At 29.5% G+C, this 22,426-nt stretch overlaps 1 protein-coding gene across 2 annotated transcripts in view; it reads right to left on the reverse strand.

Annotated features, from left to right (window-relative positions):
• LOC113518223 (neprilysin-2) overlaps positions 1 to 11,918 on the reverse strand; it is a 48,217-nt gene extending 36,299 nt beyond the window's left edge. The window contains exon 1 of one of the 2 annotated variants that reach the window (XM_026903045.3): positions 11,596 to 11,918. In XM_026903045.3, the coding sequence (XP_026758846.1) occupies positions 11,596 to 11,600 (5 nt within the window). In that variant the 5' untranslated portion in view covers positions 11,601 to 11,918. Of the gene's footprint in view, positions 1 to 10,747; positions 10,967 to 11,595 lie in introns of those variants that run through there. The other variant, XM_026903035.3, reaches the window with a different exon arrangement.
• Positions 11,919 to 22,426: the final 10,508 nt, after the last annotated feature.

A 22,426-nucleotide genomic window follows, 5' to 3' on the forward strand; every position in this document is an offset into this window, starting at 1 on the left:
ACAATTTGAGTTAACACCTTTCTGTGCATAGCGTGAGACATGCACGGATGAGTATCATGTAAAATATTACGCTTCTAATATATGTGAGCACATTATTTTATTATAGAATAATAATTTCATCAAAATTGATGCTTTTTTTACTGTTATGTATTTATTTCAGATCACGGCTATCGTATTACGAAAGTTGATAAATATAATATTTTCGACTTTATTTTTTGTGACGAGTAAGTAAGGATACTGCATGACAATTTCAGTAATTCTAGATAGGTTTAGATGATTTTTTTAACAAAAGAGTAAACGCTTTCTCGTATATTTTAATATTGCAATGCGATATTTGGGTCCTTAATCAAAGCTAAGCAATATTTGTGCACAAAATAGATATATGTATATAAGTACAAATAGCTACAAAATGTAGAATTGGTACTAGACAGAAAACAATCATATTACCTGAATCAACAGTGGATTGTTTTACAAAGCGAAAAAAGTATAAAGAAACTGTGAGAGTCACGAAGGAAAATCTTCTATTGGCTCGATGTGATCGGGTAACGGAGCAGACGTGTTTTCCCGCGCATTGTTTACTAAGAAGGTTGTGACAGCTTATTGTCAGCATTGAAGTTAGGATTCTAGTTTTCTCGAGATTGTTATTTACTCAAATTTACCCTCTATGAAAATGGACGGAATCCTTTCGTAGTATAGTATCATCATATTTATTTTGTTATACCAGGAACAAAATTAGCTATTGTTGATAACTAAAAAACAGAATAGGACAAAGAAACATCTATTCTGAAATTTAGCCAGGATAAATCTATTACATTCCAGTTTTAAATAGATGCCATAGTTTTTCGATTATGAATATGTTCGAATGTACTTCCATATTTAAAAGTTAGTATAAATGTTTTATAAGTTACTTTACTTTAGATTACATTTACTTTAGAAGAGGTTGATAAGGATTAAAACAGAAATAAGTTGAAATAAATCAAATTCTTGTCTAGTTCATAAACTAAATCATAAATGATAAATCGAATGATAGTTCATCGAAGAAGTCGTTCAAATGTAATTATCTATTGTCTAAACTGCACTACAACTTTTAATATATTTAATAATCTTTTACGTTTCTAGAATTAGTTTATTGTTTACTTTAAAAACTGGAGAAAAGCATTACAAGTCTCTATAGTAATAGCAATGAACGATCTCGTTAAGCTGAAAAGTTTTAACATCACTTTGGAAGTGCCGTTTTGCGTCATCCTTCCGATATTTGTCGTCATCAATTGCTTTATTTCCGGCGTCGACAGTAATGTAGTATTTCATACTCGTAGTATGTAATTGCCACAATGAGGTTTACTATTACCATGTAACAACTGTGACTGGATAATTCAAGGTAAAGATTGTTGCCAATTCCTGACGATTCTTTGTTTAATTGTGAAGGTATTTTTTTTCAATTACAATTTCTTTAAGATTATAGTTGTTTTTTTTTTTTTATTTTCATTAAACATCGTAAACAAGAAAGAAGTCTTATGTAAATGTTACTTAAATTTATTCCAATAAATTTATTTTTGTTGTTTCTATGTAGGCTTCAGAGGCGTTGAAATTACACATGCATGCTGCATTCGCACGCACGCATCGTACATTCCATTATATATGCACACTCACGATTTGTTAAGCCTCACCAATTTTTGAATAATTGAAAAATTCATTTTAGTTTTAACAGCTTTCTGTTCAGATTTCCGATATCTTAATTATAAACAATAATAATAATGTTCATTGAAAAAAAGACATCGATTACCAACGAGTGGACGAAGGCGAGGGTTTCAAATCAAACGAGTTGGGAATAATGTTATTACGAATTTTTAAGTTAAACTATAACCGGTTATGTTTCCCCCGTTATGGAGAAAGTAGCTATTTTTCGAGCAGGTACTATAGATAAAGAACAGTATCTATCTCTTTTTACGACCTGGACCATAGATCTGGACATGTTGCACAACGGCATTTAGTCGTAAACTAGGCGTAACTTGTACTATGAGCAGGTATTGAATAACTGGAAACAGTGATGCTCATGAATATAGTGACGATCAAACTTTAAATAATCGAAAGATGCAGTAGTGTGTTAAATCACAGCATCGTTTCCACTCGAACACCAATTTCATCATTTTACATTAATTATATAACCTTCATTTTTTTTACTTTAATATGAAAAATATACGTGATAATTTCAATGAAGAAAAAAAAATTATTTCCATCAAGAATTATTATATTAAAAAAACGAAAAATTAGATATGCTGACAGACAAAATGATTGACGTTGAGTAGATAAATATAGGGTCTGTTCGCACATTTATTTTACTAATATTTTTTGTATTGAGTACACATAAAATACCTAGATAATTGAATTAGGAACAAAAAAATATATACGAATGTAGTTTTGATCACTCTTTGAAATTCTCATTTATATCGTTATACACTCTCATTTAACTTTTTACTTATATATAAACAACTTTTAGTTATAATTTTGCTTCCGTATCTTTCAGTTTCGTTTGTGCGATATGTTAATTGTGTGCGAGTTCAAGTTACTTTGTATAAAAATATTTCACGACATTGTACGAAAGCACTGTGTCAAAGAAATTACTTTTCGTAAGAAATATTTTAAATACAGATTATTATTTATTTTTATCATTAATTGTATTATTATGAATGACTGAACGATAAATTAAATTATGTATTTACGCCATTGTATATCTGCAAACAAACAAATTAAAACCGGTAGCCAAGTTTACATTATCTATAACTACGTATAAAACTACTATCTTTACCTATTTTATTGGATCGTCACATATTAACATGTGGCATATATAAATAAATTATTTATACATAACACCATATGATAATGTATAATAATATTGCAAAAAAACATCAATATTACAATTATATTTTTTTTACTAATTAGCTCTTAACGCAGAAATGTATATGTACCTAACTATTTGAGTAAATAATATATGTAGATACATGTCTGTAATTTTATTTCATATACCTACATTTATTATTATTATAATTATGCATTTATTACTATAAGAATTTATGCAAATTTTAATATATAAACATTCCATGTTCGTTTACGCTAACTTCTGAAAGAGGTCAACCGATTATAATGGTATTTTGTATCGTTTGCTCCAACTTAGAAGATACGTTATTATTATTACAACAAGAAAAAATGGACTCGGCAGGTGACGGTGGGGAATAAAACAATATTTACTGGGTCCGCTAATAATTATAACAATATTATTTGCCTAAATACAACAGCAATATAGCAATACAACATGCGTATTATTATTTATGAAGAACATGTATATGCAGTTTACAATCATTTAATATATACGTGATATTTTAAATAACGTGTTACAGATACTAACATATTTAAGTTTAAATAAAGAAAAAGCAAGAAAAACAGTAAATAAAACATAAAACAGTCGATCAGTCAAGCGAAAAGCTAGCATCATAAGTAAGTAGTTAGCGATAATAGTACCTGAAGATAATGAGATCTTTTGGAATTCTATTCAATTGCGGCGTAATGTCAAGGAAAATGTTACAAATGGAAAGAGTAATTACAGTGTTTGTACACATATACGCCATGTCATTTGTTGATAGATAAAGTGGCAATTCAACGATGCAGCGTACTAGCGACTCGCCCCGGCTTCGCACGTGTGAAATATTTCTTTGTGTAACTTTTAAACTGTTTAACACATTTTAGTAAGACTTGTATTTTGGTGTATGAAAGTACTGCCCTAATATTTTCTAAGATTATAAAATAAACGGCATGTAAAATTTATTTTACTTAAAAAAAAATCTTTTCGGCTGAGATATTCAACTTAGTAATATGGTGTCGCGAACTTTTTTATAGGGCTAAAAGTAATTAATATTGTGTTACTAATTTTATTCTTTTATTTCAAAACGTTCAAGCAACGCATTCTATAATATGAATTTTTACCAACTTCAATTATATTTATTGTTGTAAATAATAAAAATGTGTAATACGACACATATCTAGTGAATAATGATTATTTAATAATTCAAAATACACGTCCACTTTAGTACAGTAGTAGATGGCATAAAACAGTCTCAAGAAAGGAGGAGGACCTTTATTTTAAGTAATTTATAATCACAATAATAATTTAAAGTCAAGCACTAAAAAATTCAAAATCTACTTTTAGTAGTTTTTTTTTTTTTGATAATTTAATGTACGCTGTTATAATTTTATTATGGTTTACATGTTAATATATATATATATATATATATATATATATATATATATATATATATATATATATATATATATATATATATATATATATATATATAACCTCGTTTTTATCCATGTGAATTAATGGAAAAAAATGGAATATTATTTTCTCAATTTAAGATATGATCCTATTATATTATACGAAAATGTATTCAAATTTGTGCAACCACTTAAGAGTAGTTGAATAACAAATATCCAATCATGTTTATAAACTTCCAAATTTATGATATTGTTTGCATTAGATAATAATTCATGTTGTTGTAGTATTAATAGTTCTAAGCCTAAGTACGAGTATGTATGTAAACAATAATCACTTATCTAAGCAGGTATAAAGATAATTGTTTTAAATTTACATAATTGTCGTTAGAATTTAAATTGTTTATTGATTATGCAATTGATACAAAAGACTCGTGAAGGATATCACCTCATCCCTTGAGCTCCTCATATATTTATCATAATCGCAACCTTAAATTTGTTAATAACGGTCAGAGCAATGCATCACGCAGTTGCTTTATAGGACACGAATGTTTTACTGCCGACGTCAATTTTACGATGATGGGATGGATTGCTCTCAGAAAATATAGACATTTTTATGATCGAATAGAGATATTAGTGATGACGCAGACGTACAGGAGTTGCCTGATATGTACCAGTATAGCGCAAGGACGCCTGTTTCGCTACTCGAGTGGCAAAATGAAAATAAACCATAACGCTGATTTATATCGGTACCACATTTTTCTATAACTTTCATATTGGCAATATAAAATGCGTAACAATAAAATAAATGTGGTATTTGCGTGGCATTTGTATTTGAAAATAAGTTATAGCAGTCTCACGCTATTTTTTTTTAGTAATTGTTTAAAAATTTTGACACTACAGCAATTAAAAAGATTATAGTATAATTACTGTAAAGCAATAAAAAAATGATATTAAATTGTAATAAAACACTTTTATAAGTATTAAGTAGTCAAAGTTGTAGTTTTGACTACTTATAAAAGTAAGGCTGAGGTCATCGCGAGACGATGCCCTATGCTTACCCTATGAGAGACGGCAATCCTTAGGTACTTATTAGTATTATAAATGTTACAGTGAATTTATATGTTATTTTATAGTGTCTTAACGTCTTTATCAATCACTATAAAATTTGTTACACATACTTCATGAGATGAAGAAGCTACTTTTTATTCCGATCAATGTACATATCTTGGTCACGCAGACGAAGTCGCGAGTAAAAGCTGGTTTTTGATATTTTTTCTGAACTAGCATGTAATTTTATATTATAAATTGTGGAATTTTCCCGTGCGAGAATAAAACTTGTACTCTATATTATAAAGACATAGTATACCTACTTACAAGTTTATAATTAATATTACTACTTTCCACCAGGTGGGCCGACAGCTTAATTGCCGTTGAATAAAAAAATTGTCTGTCCTGGAATACTATATTATTATAAGAAACAAAGAATCTTAATATCTGCTTTCATAAGACGATCACGAAAAATCTATAAAACAAGAACTTAGGAAGTATAATAATTCGTCTTCTTTACGTAAAGTTTGTTATAAGTGTTTACAGAAACTTTATTCGCGGGTTTTCGCTCGCGTACAAATTATTTTGTTTGTTCTCGACCGTTTGAGACACAGAATAGCTATGTTTTTCTTCATATCAAAGGTTGTATGCACACCATATTTAAACAAATAATAAATATAGCTATTAACCATAATAAAACAGTAAAACTTAATGTAAATTTATGTAAATAACGACAGGGCACTTAAAACAGACTATACTTTTGTTAAATCTTTTTATAATCCATATCATTTTAAAACCTGGTTGTTTTATATTGTTTTAGACATTCTATACTACAACCAAAATTGTTATTGTTGCTGTACTCGTTTTTAATTTTTTTGAAAATTATTTTTACAACTATTTTACTAGACACTATTATATGGATAATAAATAAATGGAATAAATAATTTCCTTTCATTAATTCTAGTTTTTTATACTAACTATTTCTGTTGTTTACTAAAAATGTTGAAATACATTGTGTCTCTACTATTAACTTTATTTAAAACTATCTAGAACCACGCCTCCATTATATTCCGATTCTGACGGAATTACAGAACATTAATTTCAATTTTCTAATAATTATAAGATACGAACATAATATACTTTAATCTTATACTGCATAATAATATTAGCGATTTAAATTGTAGTTTTATAGGTAAGTTAGAACATAGTCTTTTCATACATATAGTTTTATATATTTTAACCCCATTAAGAACAAATAATAACCAGTAAGTGTAAGTTTCGTAACAAATATGTGATTATACTTAAAAGGAGACTTCAGAACCATAAATAAACATAACGAAGGAAGATTTGTATTTTATTTAAATACATTTATAGCAATGTTCTTTCTCCACTAATTTATTATCATTACTTATGTTGAAAACGAAATGAAAAATAAAGATAAGTACATGCAACTGAATACCAAAATAACGAAAGCGGCGACAAATGCATGGCATGGTTTAAATAGTTATGGTGTCCTTAATTAGAATAAATTTGTATGGTGCAACAACTCGATCTCTCTTATCTATGCTTGCTGTATAAAGGGACCGAAACAATTTTGATTGATTCATTCAACATACCATAAAAGATTGAAGTGCATTTTTATAAGTGCATTATAATTTATACGGGAATAGTGCACCATTTAAAAGCATCTCGTATACAATTAAAGTTAGACATGCAGGAAGATGACAAACATGATATTAGATACTAATATATATTATAAAGAGGAAAGACTTATATATTTGTAAAATATAAACTCAAAAACTACTGGATATTTCAAAAATTCTTTCACCATTGGGATGCTATATTATCCCTGAGTAATATAAGTTATATTTATTATTGGATAAAATTAGGGATCTCTACTAAAATAATAATGTAACCCAATTTGTAAAAATATTCTCGATAAAACGTCTTTAAACACATGCGCTGCGAAATCTTTTGATGATAGAACAAAAAATGTTCCACGATCTTAAAGATCATATTACATAAAAAACTTCCCAATACCATATGCTTAAAAAAGTACACCCGTGCGTAGCCGGGACGGACCACTAGTTGAAATATAATAATAGTTGTTATATTGTAAATAATTACATTTATATATTTATTCTTATAAATGAAAAATAAAATGTGGATGTAAAATTAGTGCGAAGTACTCTTAACATCACTTTATTTTACATTTAAAATATAAAGTTCCTGTACATAGCCAATTTTGCGAACATTTATATGACAATTAATTAATTAGGTGGAAATTAAATTTAATTCTTACTAAAGTAAAAGTTTAGTTAGTTTAGTTCAGTTGTTGTTATTGTCACCTCTTGGTGCTATAACGGGTAAACCAATCGCCATGAAAATTGGAATACACGACTCTTTAGGATGTAGAAAGATATAGAGTAAGTACTATATTAATTTAGTATACGGAAATTGTAGGTTTAACTAGTGAAGTGCTATTAGTTGATGTCGGAATAATAAAGAAAGCCGCGATATGGAGCGAATATTGTATTGCTAGCAAGTAAAAAGTTTACAATCAGACGTGGTTATAAGGAGAGAATAGGGATGTTTGTCTATACATAGAATTTACAATTTTACAGATTTGATAGTATTGCCACCTGCAAAATTAAGAATATTTGCATTACATTGCCAGATGCAAAATAGAAATAATGTTAGCTTCTAACATCTAGTAAAAATACTTAGAAGTCGCTAGTAAAAGCAAGTAATAATATAAACAAGTAAACTACATTCGAAAGAAAATCTACTCGTGTCCGATACAAGGAAGTTGATTTTAAACACGTATTTTTGTTCACGTAATCGTTCTTATTTCGACTATAATCACCTTTAGATCAGTTTAGAGGTTTTAAATATATTCGTTTCGCTATCACTTTACAAACTGTTTCATTTTTAGACAACAAACGTTCTCTTTTATCTTCGAAGTTTTTAAAGCGAGAAATGAAATAATTAATTTATAAAGGTATATGTGAAAATTACAGGAAAAATAAAATTTCTAACTAGTATTGTTATTAAGAAATTTAGTTATGCAAACTTTGTTATGCGGCCTACTTTTTTTACTACAATTATGCCTCAAAATAAGAAATTCCGAATTGTAGTATCAATTATAACGATTATGTACATATTTCGTATGAGAAATGCAATAAAGATAATTTTATCTTATATACGGAACAAACGGCGTGTGAGTTCAACTCACACCTGATCGGATTTATAAAATAAAAAAATAAAAAAACTATTACTGATTCAAAATTAAAAAGTACACAGGATAACCAATACAAGGTAGATATGTCTTAAGAATAAGAAATAAAATTCTATTTCAGGCTCGAGATGTATCAGTAACTAATATAGCTATAAAAGGGATAGATGGGAACTGATATCGATCGTCTATTATTCCCTTAACTATCAATAGATGAGTAATAATAAATAGCACTGACCCCGAAAAGTGTCATCTAATGTTTGACTTACGATATGTTCACTACCTACAGATAAAATTACCTAATCACCCGCTACACTTTCGATATGCCCTTATTTTTATGATTTACCGAATTTATTGCCGTAACTCAAATATGGTGTATATGTTTGAAAGGTGGGATAGGGCGTGAATTTACAGGGTATAAAGGAATAACACCTGAGTCCTCAGGAATGGCAACGCATGGGGGGTATCATGGGCGAAATAGTATACTCTGTTATGTCTATGGTACTGCTTATGTCTATAGGCGACGGTTACCACTTTCCATCAGGTGGGCCGTCAGCTTGTTTGCCATTCTAAGTTGTATAAAAAAAATATCAGATGTACCCTAAAACTTAGTTTATATAAAAATGAATTCAGATATGTTAACAAATAGTCTGTTATTAAAATAAGCGGCGCCCGTAACTTTTACCGCGTAATATTTATATATCTGTCTAGTAATAGTTATGGTTAAGTCACATACTAAGAATCAGATAATAAAAGAATAAAGACGCCAGGAATAGAAAAATGTATTACACCGAACTGTTTGCGATAATGTATGAATGTATCAAATAGAATCCAATTTGTCAAATTTGAAATTTTCTTATAACAAAACTAATTTAAAAATATATATTTCTTTTTGAAATTACAAATAAGCTGTTGTTCCACCTAATAGAAGGCTCTCCCTTCTGAAGGGAAGAAAGGGGAAAGGAGGGCAGAAAGGGATTGTTAGTAATGGGGGTTAATAACCGTATTGCTAGCAATACACCTTGTCAAGGCGACCCCCTCGCTGTTACCTCTGGAAACCACCATGCTGAGTTCTAAGTCAATTCATCACGATGGACTAACTGACCTGTCTTTTCATCCTCACTTATCATCCCTCAAGGGTTCCCCGCCAGCGTATATCGTTAGCACAAACAGGATTACCATTATTATTATTCATTAAAAAAAAATGGAAAGTGCTAAATTTCGCCTATGAACATGTCTATCGCAGAATACACTGTGACATCCGTGGCACCCCATACAATTTCCTGAGCGCATTGCTCCAAAAAAATATACATAGTTTGGCGTAACTTAATAACAACAATGAGATCAAAACGTTGTAAAGTAGCGTTTCTTTGTATCTATACTCTATCATACGGGTTGAGAGATTGATAAATAGACAAACAAACAAACGCTATTAAGAAATGAAAATAAATAAGGACTTTTTTAAATATACGATCAACATTATTAAAAGATGGATCCAATTCGTCCGCTTCAACCTGTTTTTAGTTACGCTACGTTGTGAAGGTAGCCATCTATTTTCCGAATAAATTCTGTATTATGGTTCACTATTATGCTTAGCTCCTGTAGGTCACAGGTCAATGTTGTAGGTATACAATGGATATTTTTTGAAGTAATGAAAGTCGTGCTATTAGGTATAGATAGTTAAACAACTGTATAGAACTACTATGACATTGTTTTTCAAGAAGCATCATATCAACAGACGGATAGAGTTTAATGTTTAGATATTTCAAAAACTCGTTATTAAGTTTCTGATATAAATACCAGAAACTTAATATATATGCATGTTAAGGCGAAATCAAGTTGACAAACCGCGCTGGTTAGCGAAACAAATAAGTTAACGAGCTGCGTATAGATCATAAAATAATACTCTGTAAACTCTTCTTATTGGGAAAGATCTTGTCTAGCACTATCATAATCCTTACTAATATAATAAATGTGAAAGTATGTCTGTTTGTTTGTTACTATTTAGCGCCTTGACGGTTTAACCGATCGGTACGAAATTTGTTATGCACGTACTATATGGGTTGAAAGACATCGGCTAGTTTTTATCCCGGTCACGCGGAAGAACTCGTAGGTAAAAGCTAATGAGGTAATAAAAGTATCTAATCTACATCGTTTATGGACATTTTAAATAAGTGGACACACAAAAACACGTACCTCTGCGGTTCCCTCATCAGGAAAGTTTGCTGATCGACAGGTTCTGTTTCCATAATATTTATTTACGTTTTCCGAAAGTACGCATGTACTTTAAGACTACAATTAGAGCACAATCACGTGTAACCAATGTTTATAGTCGTTAAAATTGAAATGTTCTATTAAGAAAGATAACTTATTTGCAAACTCCATTCACACAAAAAATACGTTATCACCCACTTTAATAAGTAAGAGAACACATATTATTTATAATTATTTTAAACTACACGAGTGTCTAAAACGTGGTGTAAGAGGCGAATGTTAAACCGACAAAATTATTTGTGTTAAATTTATACAATAAAATAAGACAGGTTTGGAGGCAAACATTTCGTCATACCTGGTTATGTATTATTCTTATTAATTTATCTTAATTTACACAGATTTGATAGCACGTTACTTTTTGTTTATTACCTACGTAATATACTTAGATAAACACTGAAATCTTACATTTAGTTAAAACACTTGTTGCGTGACCAACTAAATGGATACCTACATTTATTTGTGTATCTCCGTATTCCACTACTTGCAAATATGTATGTACATATACATCGTATAAATAATTTATTGCATTATTATTAAAAAGAGAAAATAATAATAAAGTAATAAAATTTTTCACTTTAGACTTACTGTCTTGTTAATAGAGATAACCGCTTCAAATATATGTAAAAAGACCTAAGAAGATAATTAACAATCACTAAAAAAAGCAATGCAGAAAAATAGGAAAAAAATCAAATATCGCGCGTCGCAAAACACAAGCACAACGTAACACTGCAAATATTTAATTTACGCATAGTGCCAAATAGTAGACTCACCTCATTGAACCCGGCGTGGAGTGTTGAGTTGTGGTTGTGATTTTACGCGGGCGACATGCGGCGAGAATGAAAGTAGAGCGGGTGGCGGGCGTCACGGGCGACAGGCGGATGAGGAGTCGCGGCCGCAGCGTATGCGGTCTACACCCTTTGAGTTGTGATGCGCGGGCCGCAATACACCACCGTCAATTAGGAAGGCGCGAGCTGTCTCGACTGATCACCGATTTGGGAATATGTCGGCGCTCACCTGAGTTGAAGTGAGGTGGACGGAAGTCGAACCGGCCGCTGTTGCGCTGTCGATCGCGGTGCGACTGAGTCGCGCGCCCACCCAACGTTCACTTTTATATGTTTCCCCTTCTCGTAGGGCGTCTTTCCCCGTGAAAGACCTGCGGGTCCAGGATGGTTGTCCGTTCCGTTGACCCGTGACGCTAGAACGCGTCATCCGGCTGTTAAAACATTGTTATCTTGAAAACTTGTCTGCGGGTCAAGTGCACTTAGCGTTTAAGTAGGTTAGCATATAATTATCCATAACGTATAGTTTTTATTTTACCATTTTAAGAAATAATTTAAAAATGAAGAGCAAAAAGAAAATCCAAATTGTCATTATCACATATCCTTATAACTACAGGAAAAATGTGGATTGTGTCTTTCATCTACTTAGATATTTTATAGATTGTCTATGATATAGAAATATATCGGTCACTGAAATATAACTGTTTAACATTTTTTTTAATGTTAGATTTTATTTTTATTTTTAAAACTTATGTACATTTTAAATACATAAATTATAACTGTTATATTAATAACAATTAATTATAACCACTCACTCTTAGGTGGGCAAAAATACCTTCTCAACGACAATAATCTGAAATGTGTTATAGTTTGTAATGTCTCTAATTACTATTCTTGTAAGAGCATTAAAATTGTTTTCATAATGCAAAAACATGTTTATTCTTGTTAGTTTAAGACTATAATATACTAAAATGTTTTATAATTATGAAGTAGAAAAGGCAACTAATATGATTTAACCTCTTAGCATGTATTTACGCTAATAACACAATTAAAAAAAATATTATATAAACTATGGCTCTATAATATTCTTGTCATAAGAATATTGTTATAGCTAGTACAGTGATTATTCTATATGATTCTTTACTTCATCAAACACGCAAATCCGTTCTTTATTGGATGGTTTTATTTGATGTTACAGCAGCATTCAAATTTTTTAATTTTTAACAGCAAACATTGACATTTTCGATTGAATATTTTTCCATTTTATCGCTGGATCACTGGTTTACGTGTTATGTTGCGTATTGGACACTTTTAAACATATAGCTGCTAAAAGAATAGCAAACAATTTAAATATTTTCCTGCAGTATTCCAATACAGGTTCAATAACTGTTAGTAAAACACATCACAAAAGCTCGTCCATAAAGCAGAGATTTATACCGCTAATCTAAAAAGCTATCAAGCATTGGCAGAAAACCAATTGGATACATCGGCCAACCACAGCAGACAACATACACGTGTGTATGTGAAGAAAATTGAACGTTTTTGGAATATAAATTTTATTACCAAAGTACAGTAATAAACCGTTGAATTACTCGATTACTGTCAGAGGGCACTGGGACCTTGTCACAGTCAACTCGTGTTTATCACAAAAGTCAAATTTATAATACTTACATAGGTGTAAGGGCTTTTGCGCTTCTTAAGACCGTCATATATACTTACACATGTATAGCAAATGTATAACAGTTTTTATAATATATAAACAGGTAAATTATTTATATATACACTAATTGCGAGGACCTTAGGATAGGGTGCCTAGGATTTTGTGTTACGACGAATTAGACTACGAACACCGGTTAGATCTATATCTATTTAAAAAATAGTCATTTCTTATACAAATTGTTTCAATTGAGAATCAAATGCGCAACCTAATTTAAGGCGCGTACCATTGCAGCATAGAGATTGTAAATGGAGATTCAAATATTTTATGTATGCTTACACAAATATGAAGTATACATAAAATCAATATCATTATAAAGCATACAAAGCTGATATTTGCTTAAAGCTTTTTCAAATCAAGTTAGTTGTTTATACAATTGAAGACGGAAAATAAGCTCAAGGCGTGTATATAGAAAGTGGTAATCATCGCCTGTAAATAAAAACAGTACTATGTTTGTAATAGATCGTACTGTACTGCCCACGATATCCGTATTTTGGAATTTTACTGCCATATCCTTTCAAACCAAAAAACACTTATTCGGTGGCGAAAACACGAGTGCGATAAAGGATAATTTTTAACTTTCGCTTTGTTGACACATTTTAAATACACTACTATTGGGGGGAAAGGGATTGTTAGCAATGGAGTTTGATAGCCCCATTGCTAGCAATATAGGCATATTGCTAGCAATGGCGCTGTCAAACTCCATTACTCTATTAGGTCGACCTCCACGTGGTTCCCCTGGAAACCATCGTGAACAATTCTTGTTGAATTCGTCACGATGGGCTAACTGACCTACTTCATCCTCACCTATCATCCTTCACTGGTGCCCCGCCTGTGTATACCGATAGCGCGGGTGAGGTTACCATTCCATTATCATCCATTAAAAAAAATACACTACTATTGTTTTAGTAGTAGTCTTAGGCCGTTGATTTTACTTTATGGATCCTAACTTGCACTCTATCCCCAAATATATATACTCAATGTGTTCAATAGAGCAGACATCCCGCCTCCACAATCAAACAAAGAGGACGGGATGCCTGAACAAAATCTACAACATAAAAAAACTACACGACATAACACAGTTAACCGTTCCTGAGGACTCGGGTGTTATTCATTTGTACCCTATAAATTCACTGCCATATCCCATCCTTCAAACCGAAACATAGCCATGCAAACACAACTGCTTCATGGTAAAAACACGAATGGAACAGAGGTGCCCTAGCAAGCGACTTTTGTACAAAGTCTCCCTTTGATATATTATGGTATAGTACAATTATCATTATTATATAGTTATGCCCATTTCATTTGTTTATTGTTCACCGCTGAATATAGGGCTTCCTATAAACTTATATAAGATATAAGACACGGCCCTAAACTAATAATTAAATCTCTGAAAAACATTTGAAGACGTGACTCTGCTCGTATACAGCGTTCGTTTTTCCATATTACTTGTCCGTTTTTCGAAATGGATATGTAAGATATAAAGTAAAAATCGTTGATTATGCTCGAAAAAACTATATATGAAGTTGATATGCGTTACATATCAGCATCCTTATTAACATCTACAGTGACTTCGATGCTCTGGATGCCCTTTGTCCGTCTGCCCTTTGATCTTGCGTAGCGAATGAAGTAATTTGTAAATTTTCTCAAGCAAGTATCATTTATTATATTCTTCTAATGTTTCTACATTTTTTATTAAATTATCATACAGTACACGTTCTACAAAGAATGTTACATTAATAAGCTTTTTAAGCTTTATTAATTACTTCATTTGCATAATAAACAATTTGAGAAAAGTAGGTCACCATCTTAACTAAGGGAAGTGGCAATTAATTCCAACACTTAATGAAAAACTCAACACATTATTAGTATCCATATTGTCTCATTTTTAAGATTTGTTCTCATTATATATATATATATATATATATATATATATATATATATATATATATATATATATTATAGGTTAATTCTACATTAATGCATGTCTATTATGGAAAATCTCATTTAAAACTGTTTGGTTGTTTAATTGTTATTCAGTAACAAATATCAAAATTGATATATATAATAGTTTATTTCCAAGTAAATAGTAAATATTATTATAGTATATTTTATATATACAAATAGTATACATTGGATTTATTTGTGTTTTCGTAACTTCCTTCAATATATTTGACGCCAGTTTATACTCTACTAGTCCTACAAGTCCCAAACTCTTTCTCATACTTTATTTCTATCTAATTTTAGTATAAGTATAGTTTAGTGTTTTGCAGACCATGAAATTTTAAATGGTGGACAATTTTATACGAGGATCCAAAAATAAATATCCTTATAGTTAATTATTTTTAAAAATATATATTTTATAAACGAGTACAACAAAGAATTCTGCAATATGATATCAATCATTTTCGTATAATAATATCGCATATAAACTGCTTCCCTTTTTCGTATCTAAGGTAGAAAGTACCATCACAAGAAATGTACTGTGATTATTACCTCTAATACTCATATCCGGCAGAATTCTGTTCCAATTTCACACAATTCCTGCCATTTGATTGGCTTTCGGTTTGAAAATATCTATAAATATATACAGGTATGTTTGGTTTACGAGTTCACCCTTGATAAAGTAATAAAAACATCCCTAGTAAATATTGCAGTTGTTATATTTCAAATAGACAATATTTTATATATTAGATATATTTGTCTTAGTTTAATAATTTAGAAAAAGTAAAAATAATCAAATTCGATTATGTAATTTAATCTATATTTTATATTATAGATGGTAAATAAGTAAATACAATATTACCACTAAATCCACTATTTTTAGAATATTGAGATTTATATAATCAATTTCTATTATCATCTTGCTAGAAATAATGTCAAAGGGTCTGCGATAAGATAATTTTGTTAATTGTCTAAAATCGATTAAAAATTTGCAGAGATTATTATGGAGTTTGTCAGAAAAAAGTTTGTTGGTAATTGTGATGACTAGTGGATAATTGAAATTTGGTTTAGACTACATTAGTGCTTAGTGAATAATTCTCCCGGAGGAATTCTTTACTTATCATGGATAAGTAACGGTTGAAAATATTATAGGATTAGTGGATATCATTACCATGAGATAATATGGATGATCATATTTTTATAATTTTAATAAAAAAAAAATATTTTAATAAGATACTATGTATACAAAATATTTATCATCTATTAGTAATAATCTGTTAGCGTTTCTGAGCTACTAAGCCTAGGTCTCTTTTCATTAGATGAGATTATTAGCATATTACAATCACCATTTTGTCTAAGGTGGCTTAATATTGATATGATACAGGGTTTTACTTCGAGGCTTACTTGTTCTGTACTATTTATTGTGCTTTGAGCTATGTCGTCACACTTTTATATACATAATTATAATTTTTACTTCATCACCACACTGACTTGTTAATTTGACGTCTTCATATGTGGGGAAATTCCAGTTTTTCAAACATAAAAAATAAATTTATACAATTGAAGATAAACAAAATTACAATATTCCTCCATCTAAATCAGAGCGGAGAGTTTACAAATATTATTCAAATGTATTAATTTCTCTCTTGAAAGTGTATACAATAAATTATTTTCGAAAAAATTGAGGGACCATAAACCTATTTAAATGTGATAAGAAATGACAACTTGGAATCAATAAATAGAAAAGAGGTCAAAAAACTTATTTGACCACGTTAAAAGTTGTTCTACAAGTTTATGTATATCTGAGCTTCCAATTGAATATTAGTAAAACCGTTAGGTATTCTAATCTTAAATCGCAGCTCTAGGTAAATATGCCGTCATAACGGTGCCACTATTGACAATTGTATCCTTTTGTTGTAAAGCTACGTAACTGAAATATGAATGAATCTGCCTACTTTTATAGGGAATTCTTTTTCACGTACTTTTTAATCACAGTAAGAATTCTTATTAACCCAGTTGTTATATTAAACACGATTATTATACAAACATCCAAAATGACGGCAATGAGCCTGACTAGTTTAAAATGATAGAACATTACATTAGGTTGGTACAATATATGTAGGTAATATCAGAGCTTAGTTTATGTATATATTATATGCACATTTGTTTCGTTTCATCACATGCATTCTTGCAAAGTTATAGACTTAAAAATAAGGATTTTTTATTCTTTTGAACATAGATTTATATCATGTAAAAACCACACATTAGATTATTGCTATTTCGCGCGATGATAACACAAGGAATTTTAGCTACATTAAATGCATAGTTGGTGTTATGTTGTTAGTATCAATTTGATTTTTATAAGTGAATCGCACACACAAAGTTTGAAACCAGATTTTGATGGAATTTTGAAGAAATTTGTCAGTTATGAAACTGGACGACTATGAAGGAAAAGCCCTATAAAAGAAAGAGCCCAGATAGATGACAGGAATTTGTGGATGAAAAAGACATTGCGTTGTTGAAAAAGATATTGAATAAAAAGGGGAAGGCGAGGCAATGTTGAAATGACACTAAACTATCTTTTTTTCAAAACCATTAGATGTTGGCAATGCTGTTCATATACGGTTTTATAATAGTAGTTAATATTGGAATTTGGCCATAGATTTCAGAGCATCATTCTTCCAATGGATGGATTCTATTTAAATATTCTTAATACTTAATTCTTCCATTAAAATATTTAATAAAATTAGAAAATTCAAATCGTGTTTATTCAAATAGACTTGTTTACAAGCACTATTTAAATCGTATTTTTTTATGAATACAGCGTTTGGAATCTTGCTATCTGTTGAGAAGAACCCGCTAGAAATTCAACAGTTACTCTTGTAAATGTCCGTTAACATTGTGTGTATTTACTATGTCTAAAATTACATTGTCTTTAAAAAGCCTGTGCATGACCAACTTACAAACACCATGCACATTTGTCATTGAAATAAAGTTTAGTGTTATTAACTTATTGAAAGTTAGATCCAAAACATCCATTGGTATGTTATTATAACATTTATTGCCCAGTCCCATAAAAGGTCAATTAACTTTATTTAAAAGATAATTTGGAACAGCAAGTTTGTATTTGTATAAAACCTTTAAATTAAGAAACCTTTATTTTAACAGAACTAGTCTAGTCTATTACATATTCCAAAATCATTTAGTAGTTTTGACCATATAGGGTAAATTTTAAAGAATGGCAGTTGAATCGTTAGACAACCAGGTTATCAAACAGGATTTTTTGGTCGTAGAAAGTAAGTTGTCTAATTTCTATGTGGAGCAAGTCGAAGTCATGGACACTTATTATTCCTTTATACTCAGCAAATTTTCTGGTTTTTAAAGTCAATAATTAATTACTGTTTAACTTTATAGAAGTCATCAAATTAATAATATATTATATAAATAGTAGTATTAGTATATTGCAAGTGTTCATAGGCTAGGATTGGTTTACCATTAGGTCGTCGGTATGCATTTTGCTACTTCAGTGATATAATTATATAATAGTAATTTAATTTCATTATATTACTGAAATATAAAAATCACATGCTCAGTTATATGTTGTAGTGTGAACATATTTTGAAACCGCTCAACCGATTTAATGAAATTTTTCAAATGTATATAAATTGATAACAACTGTCTTATATATTCAATCTGAGATATAAGATAATTATTATCCCGATAAGATAAGGTAAACGCGATAGGGTGCAAAACGTTTGCTGACTCAGCTAATATTATCTGTGGTATTAATAAACATTGAATATTTTATATTTAATTATGGCTATAAACGATTCAATACTCATGTATATGTTAATTGTATATTCTTTTATGGTGGTAAATAAAATGTTAAATTAGCTATGTGATTCATTTTTGTAATATATACATAAATTATAAACGAATATACCCAAATTATTATAATAAAATAATAATTATCATCTAATATAAAGCTTATATTAATTACATCAGAATATAGTACATAATGGTAACAAAGTTCATTTAAAAATGTTTATTAAATTTTAAAATTTATTGTAAAGTTTATTCTTACTTGCTCAGTAATATTATAAATAAATACAAATGTTCATGAAAATGATAAGATGTTTGTTATGCAACAGACAATACAAAACAGTAAAATTTTTAACATATAGTGGTATATTATAGAGCCTTTATCTAGATGTTTTATATGATTACTATCTTTTGACCGTAACTTCGTAAGCGTTGATTCTGTAAGTAGGTAACCATTCCTAGATGGTGAATTAGGATAAAACATAATCCAGTTTTAAAGATAGATAGTCTAGATAACTATGTAAATCATATTCAAATTAGTGCAGTATTTATTGCGTGATGACGGAACAAACATACAAACGGACAGATAAACGAAATTTCTAAATTTTGGCTTTTAACAGAACCCTGTAAATTACTTTTTTTTTTTAATATTCTCCATGTATTGACCTTCAGTTACAATTTAATGTACTTATATGATTCGATTTACAAAAGTTTCTGTCTTCACTATATTTTCGCTAATTCTGAACTAATTTTAAAATGCTTTTTGTAATTGCTAGTATCTTGTATTCCGTGTTGATTTTATATTTAATTGTATATATGTTTTATTCGTTTTAAAACAACAGGGAGAATACTCAATAGTCAATTAGTAGTAATTACTTGCCATTACACAATATTAATGTTGACACGATTAATAATGGAATTTATCGAGGAATTTTATTTATTAAAGAGTACAATTTCCTTAACATTTCTATTATTATTATTATCTTCTGAATAGTCTTAATGTCTATAATGTTCACCTGGAAGTGAAGCTGATCCGCAGTTGGAAGTACTTTGCGGAAATAGTGATGCGTGCATTAATATGCTATACCCGTAACGAACAATGACCTTAGGCGATCATGTTTGCTGCAAACGGTATGTACCAGCCACTGGACGTGGCTGGTTCAAGTTTAAAATCACGTATGATAATATGGTCATAGTTTCTAATATTCGTCATTTTTAATATTCAGATGTTCTGCCATGTTATATCTTGATTTGCACTAGTTATATGTAACAAACTTTAATTGTATTTTACAGGCGATATTTATATAGCATATATATGTTATTTTTTAATTTGTTTATACAATAAATTAATTTAATGATAACAAATTATAATGGATATCATTCACAACCTAAATAAAATAATTCTATAGTTCCGCATTAAAATGGTAAAAAATAACCCTGATAGAAGCAACTTTGTCAAACTCAGCTTTAAATATCTGTAACTATCCTATTTTTAGATATTATTTAGATATGGCCAAATTTTATTGCTAAGAAAATAATCGTCTGTTTTTGTATTTTGTTAAGGTTTCAAAATAATCATTCGAAATTCAAAATGAGGTTATGAATGCAATTATGGTATATACAAATATTGCAGATAAAATAGAACAATATTTCTAACTACTACAATTTTTAAGAAACTGTTAAAAAACTTTCAAAAATAAAGTATTTTATTTATTTAGATCCTTTATTAAAACTTTAAACATATTTATGGGAACCGATTTTTAATTACAGATATGGTTCCAAAGAAAGAAAACCAAATTTAATGATAATAATTATTATATGGGTTTTTCGTATAAAAAACACGCAAAATGCTTTTATATATTTAATATTTATCTATAAGAGACCTTTTAGGTCTCTTATAGATAAATATTGAAATCATTTTTTATCTAAAGATAGAAGAAATTTATTTTACGTATTTTTGTACGAAACCTTGAAAGCGTGTGAGCTGAATTCACACTTGGTCAGTTTTAACTTGTATAGAGTTGCTTTGCGTATCTTCTGTTATAAACCGTAGCGATGCAGTGTTATGCGAATCTAATGTGTCTTTACTTTCATTAGTCACGTGTAACAAGTACTAATCGTATTCTGTAAGTGGCATTTATACGGTATTAATTAATTATTATTTATATATAATTTTAATAGAAAATACACGAAACCGTAATAATGTACTCTTTTTTACAGAACTAATTTATGCATGTATTGTAATGAAATGAATGCAATTGAAATAAGAAACACAGATTTATTTTAAATCATAATTATTTTTGTTTTGTTACTACAAATATAGGTATTTGTTAAAAAAGCCTGTATTATCCTAAATCTACATGTATAATACTTATTTCATTTTGGTCAATAAAGTTATTAAAATAAATAAATATAACACTATCTTGTTAGAGAATTTCCATTAATCCAATCATTTTGTTAAAAAAAAGAAATAAAATAACTATAAAATGAAACCTTCAAAAACAGAACACAGGTACAAATAAAGACTTGCCTAAAATACGAAATATAGAGTTATACAGTCACTTTTACCTAAATATAATATACAAAAAACAATATCACCTCCTTGTCCCACTTACATTGAACGCCTTTTTATTTGGTATGATGACATCATTATGTACCAAAATCTCATATATTTTTTTTATTATCAACTTACTGATGCACTGATTTCAGTATTAGCAAATAATTCATAAATAATCTATGTTCAGTTCCCACTTTCCGTCAATTGTATCTTATGTTGGTGATCCTATAAATCCTATAAATATATATCCTATAAATTAGCCGTCAGTTTATTTGTTATTCTAAGTAGTATAAAAGTAAATACTAATAGTAAAAAAACAAAGTGGTAGAATGCACGTGCACAGTTAGGATTAAAATTCACATTCCTAGTACACGTCATAAGGTAATATTCTGAATAATTCTGAGTCTCAGAAAATCAAATATATAAGTATTTTTTATAAATATTTATTTACGTTCATTCACAGAGTTCTATTATTCTTTTTCAATGTTAGTGTGATAATACAAAACCCAAGATGTATTGCATTACTATGCAAAAAAAATATAATGATATGATTATCATTAAAAATAGTACCTACGGTCGTAATCATCATGAATTCTTCCCTAGAGATGTCAATGACGAGATGCCTTGATGACATTTTGTCAATAATGTTTGCATTCATATGTAGATAGTACTTGAGCTCCCAATCTACGTTTACACATATATTAAGGATAATACCTGCTTTGCATTAGAGTCACAGATTAGAGAGACTATTTAGTGTACCGTGTTTTATTTCCCTAGTTACC

The sequence above is a fragment of the Galleria mellonella genome, unplaced genomic scaffold, assembly GCF_026898425.1.
Source record: "Galleria mellonella isolate WM207_F2 unplaced genomic scaffold, CSIRO_AGI_GalMel_v1 utg33, whole genome shotgun sequence".
Lineage (NCBI taxonomy): Eukaryota > Metazoa > Arthropoda > Insecta > Lepidoptera > Pyralidae > Galleria > Galleria mellonella.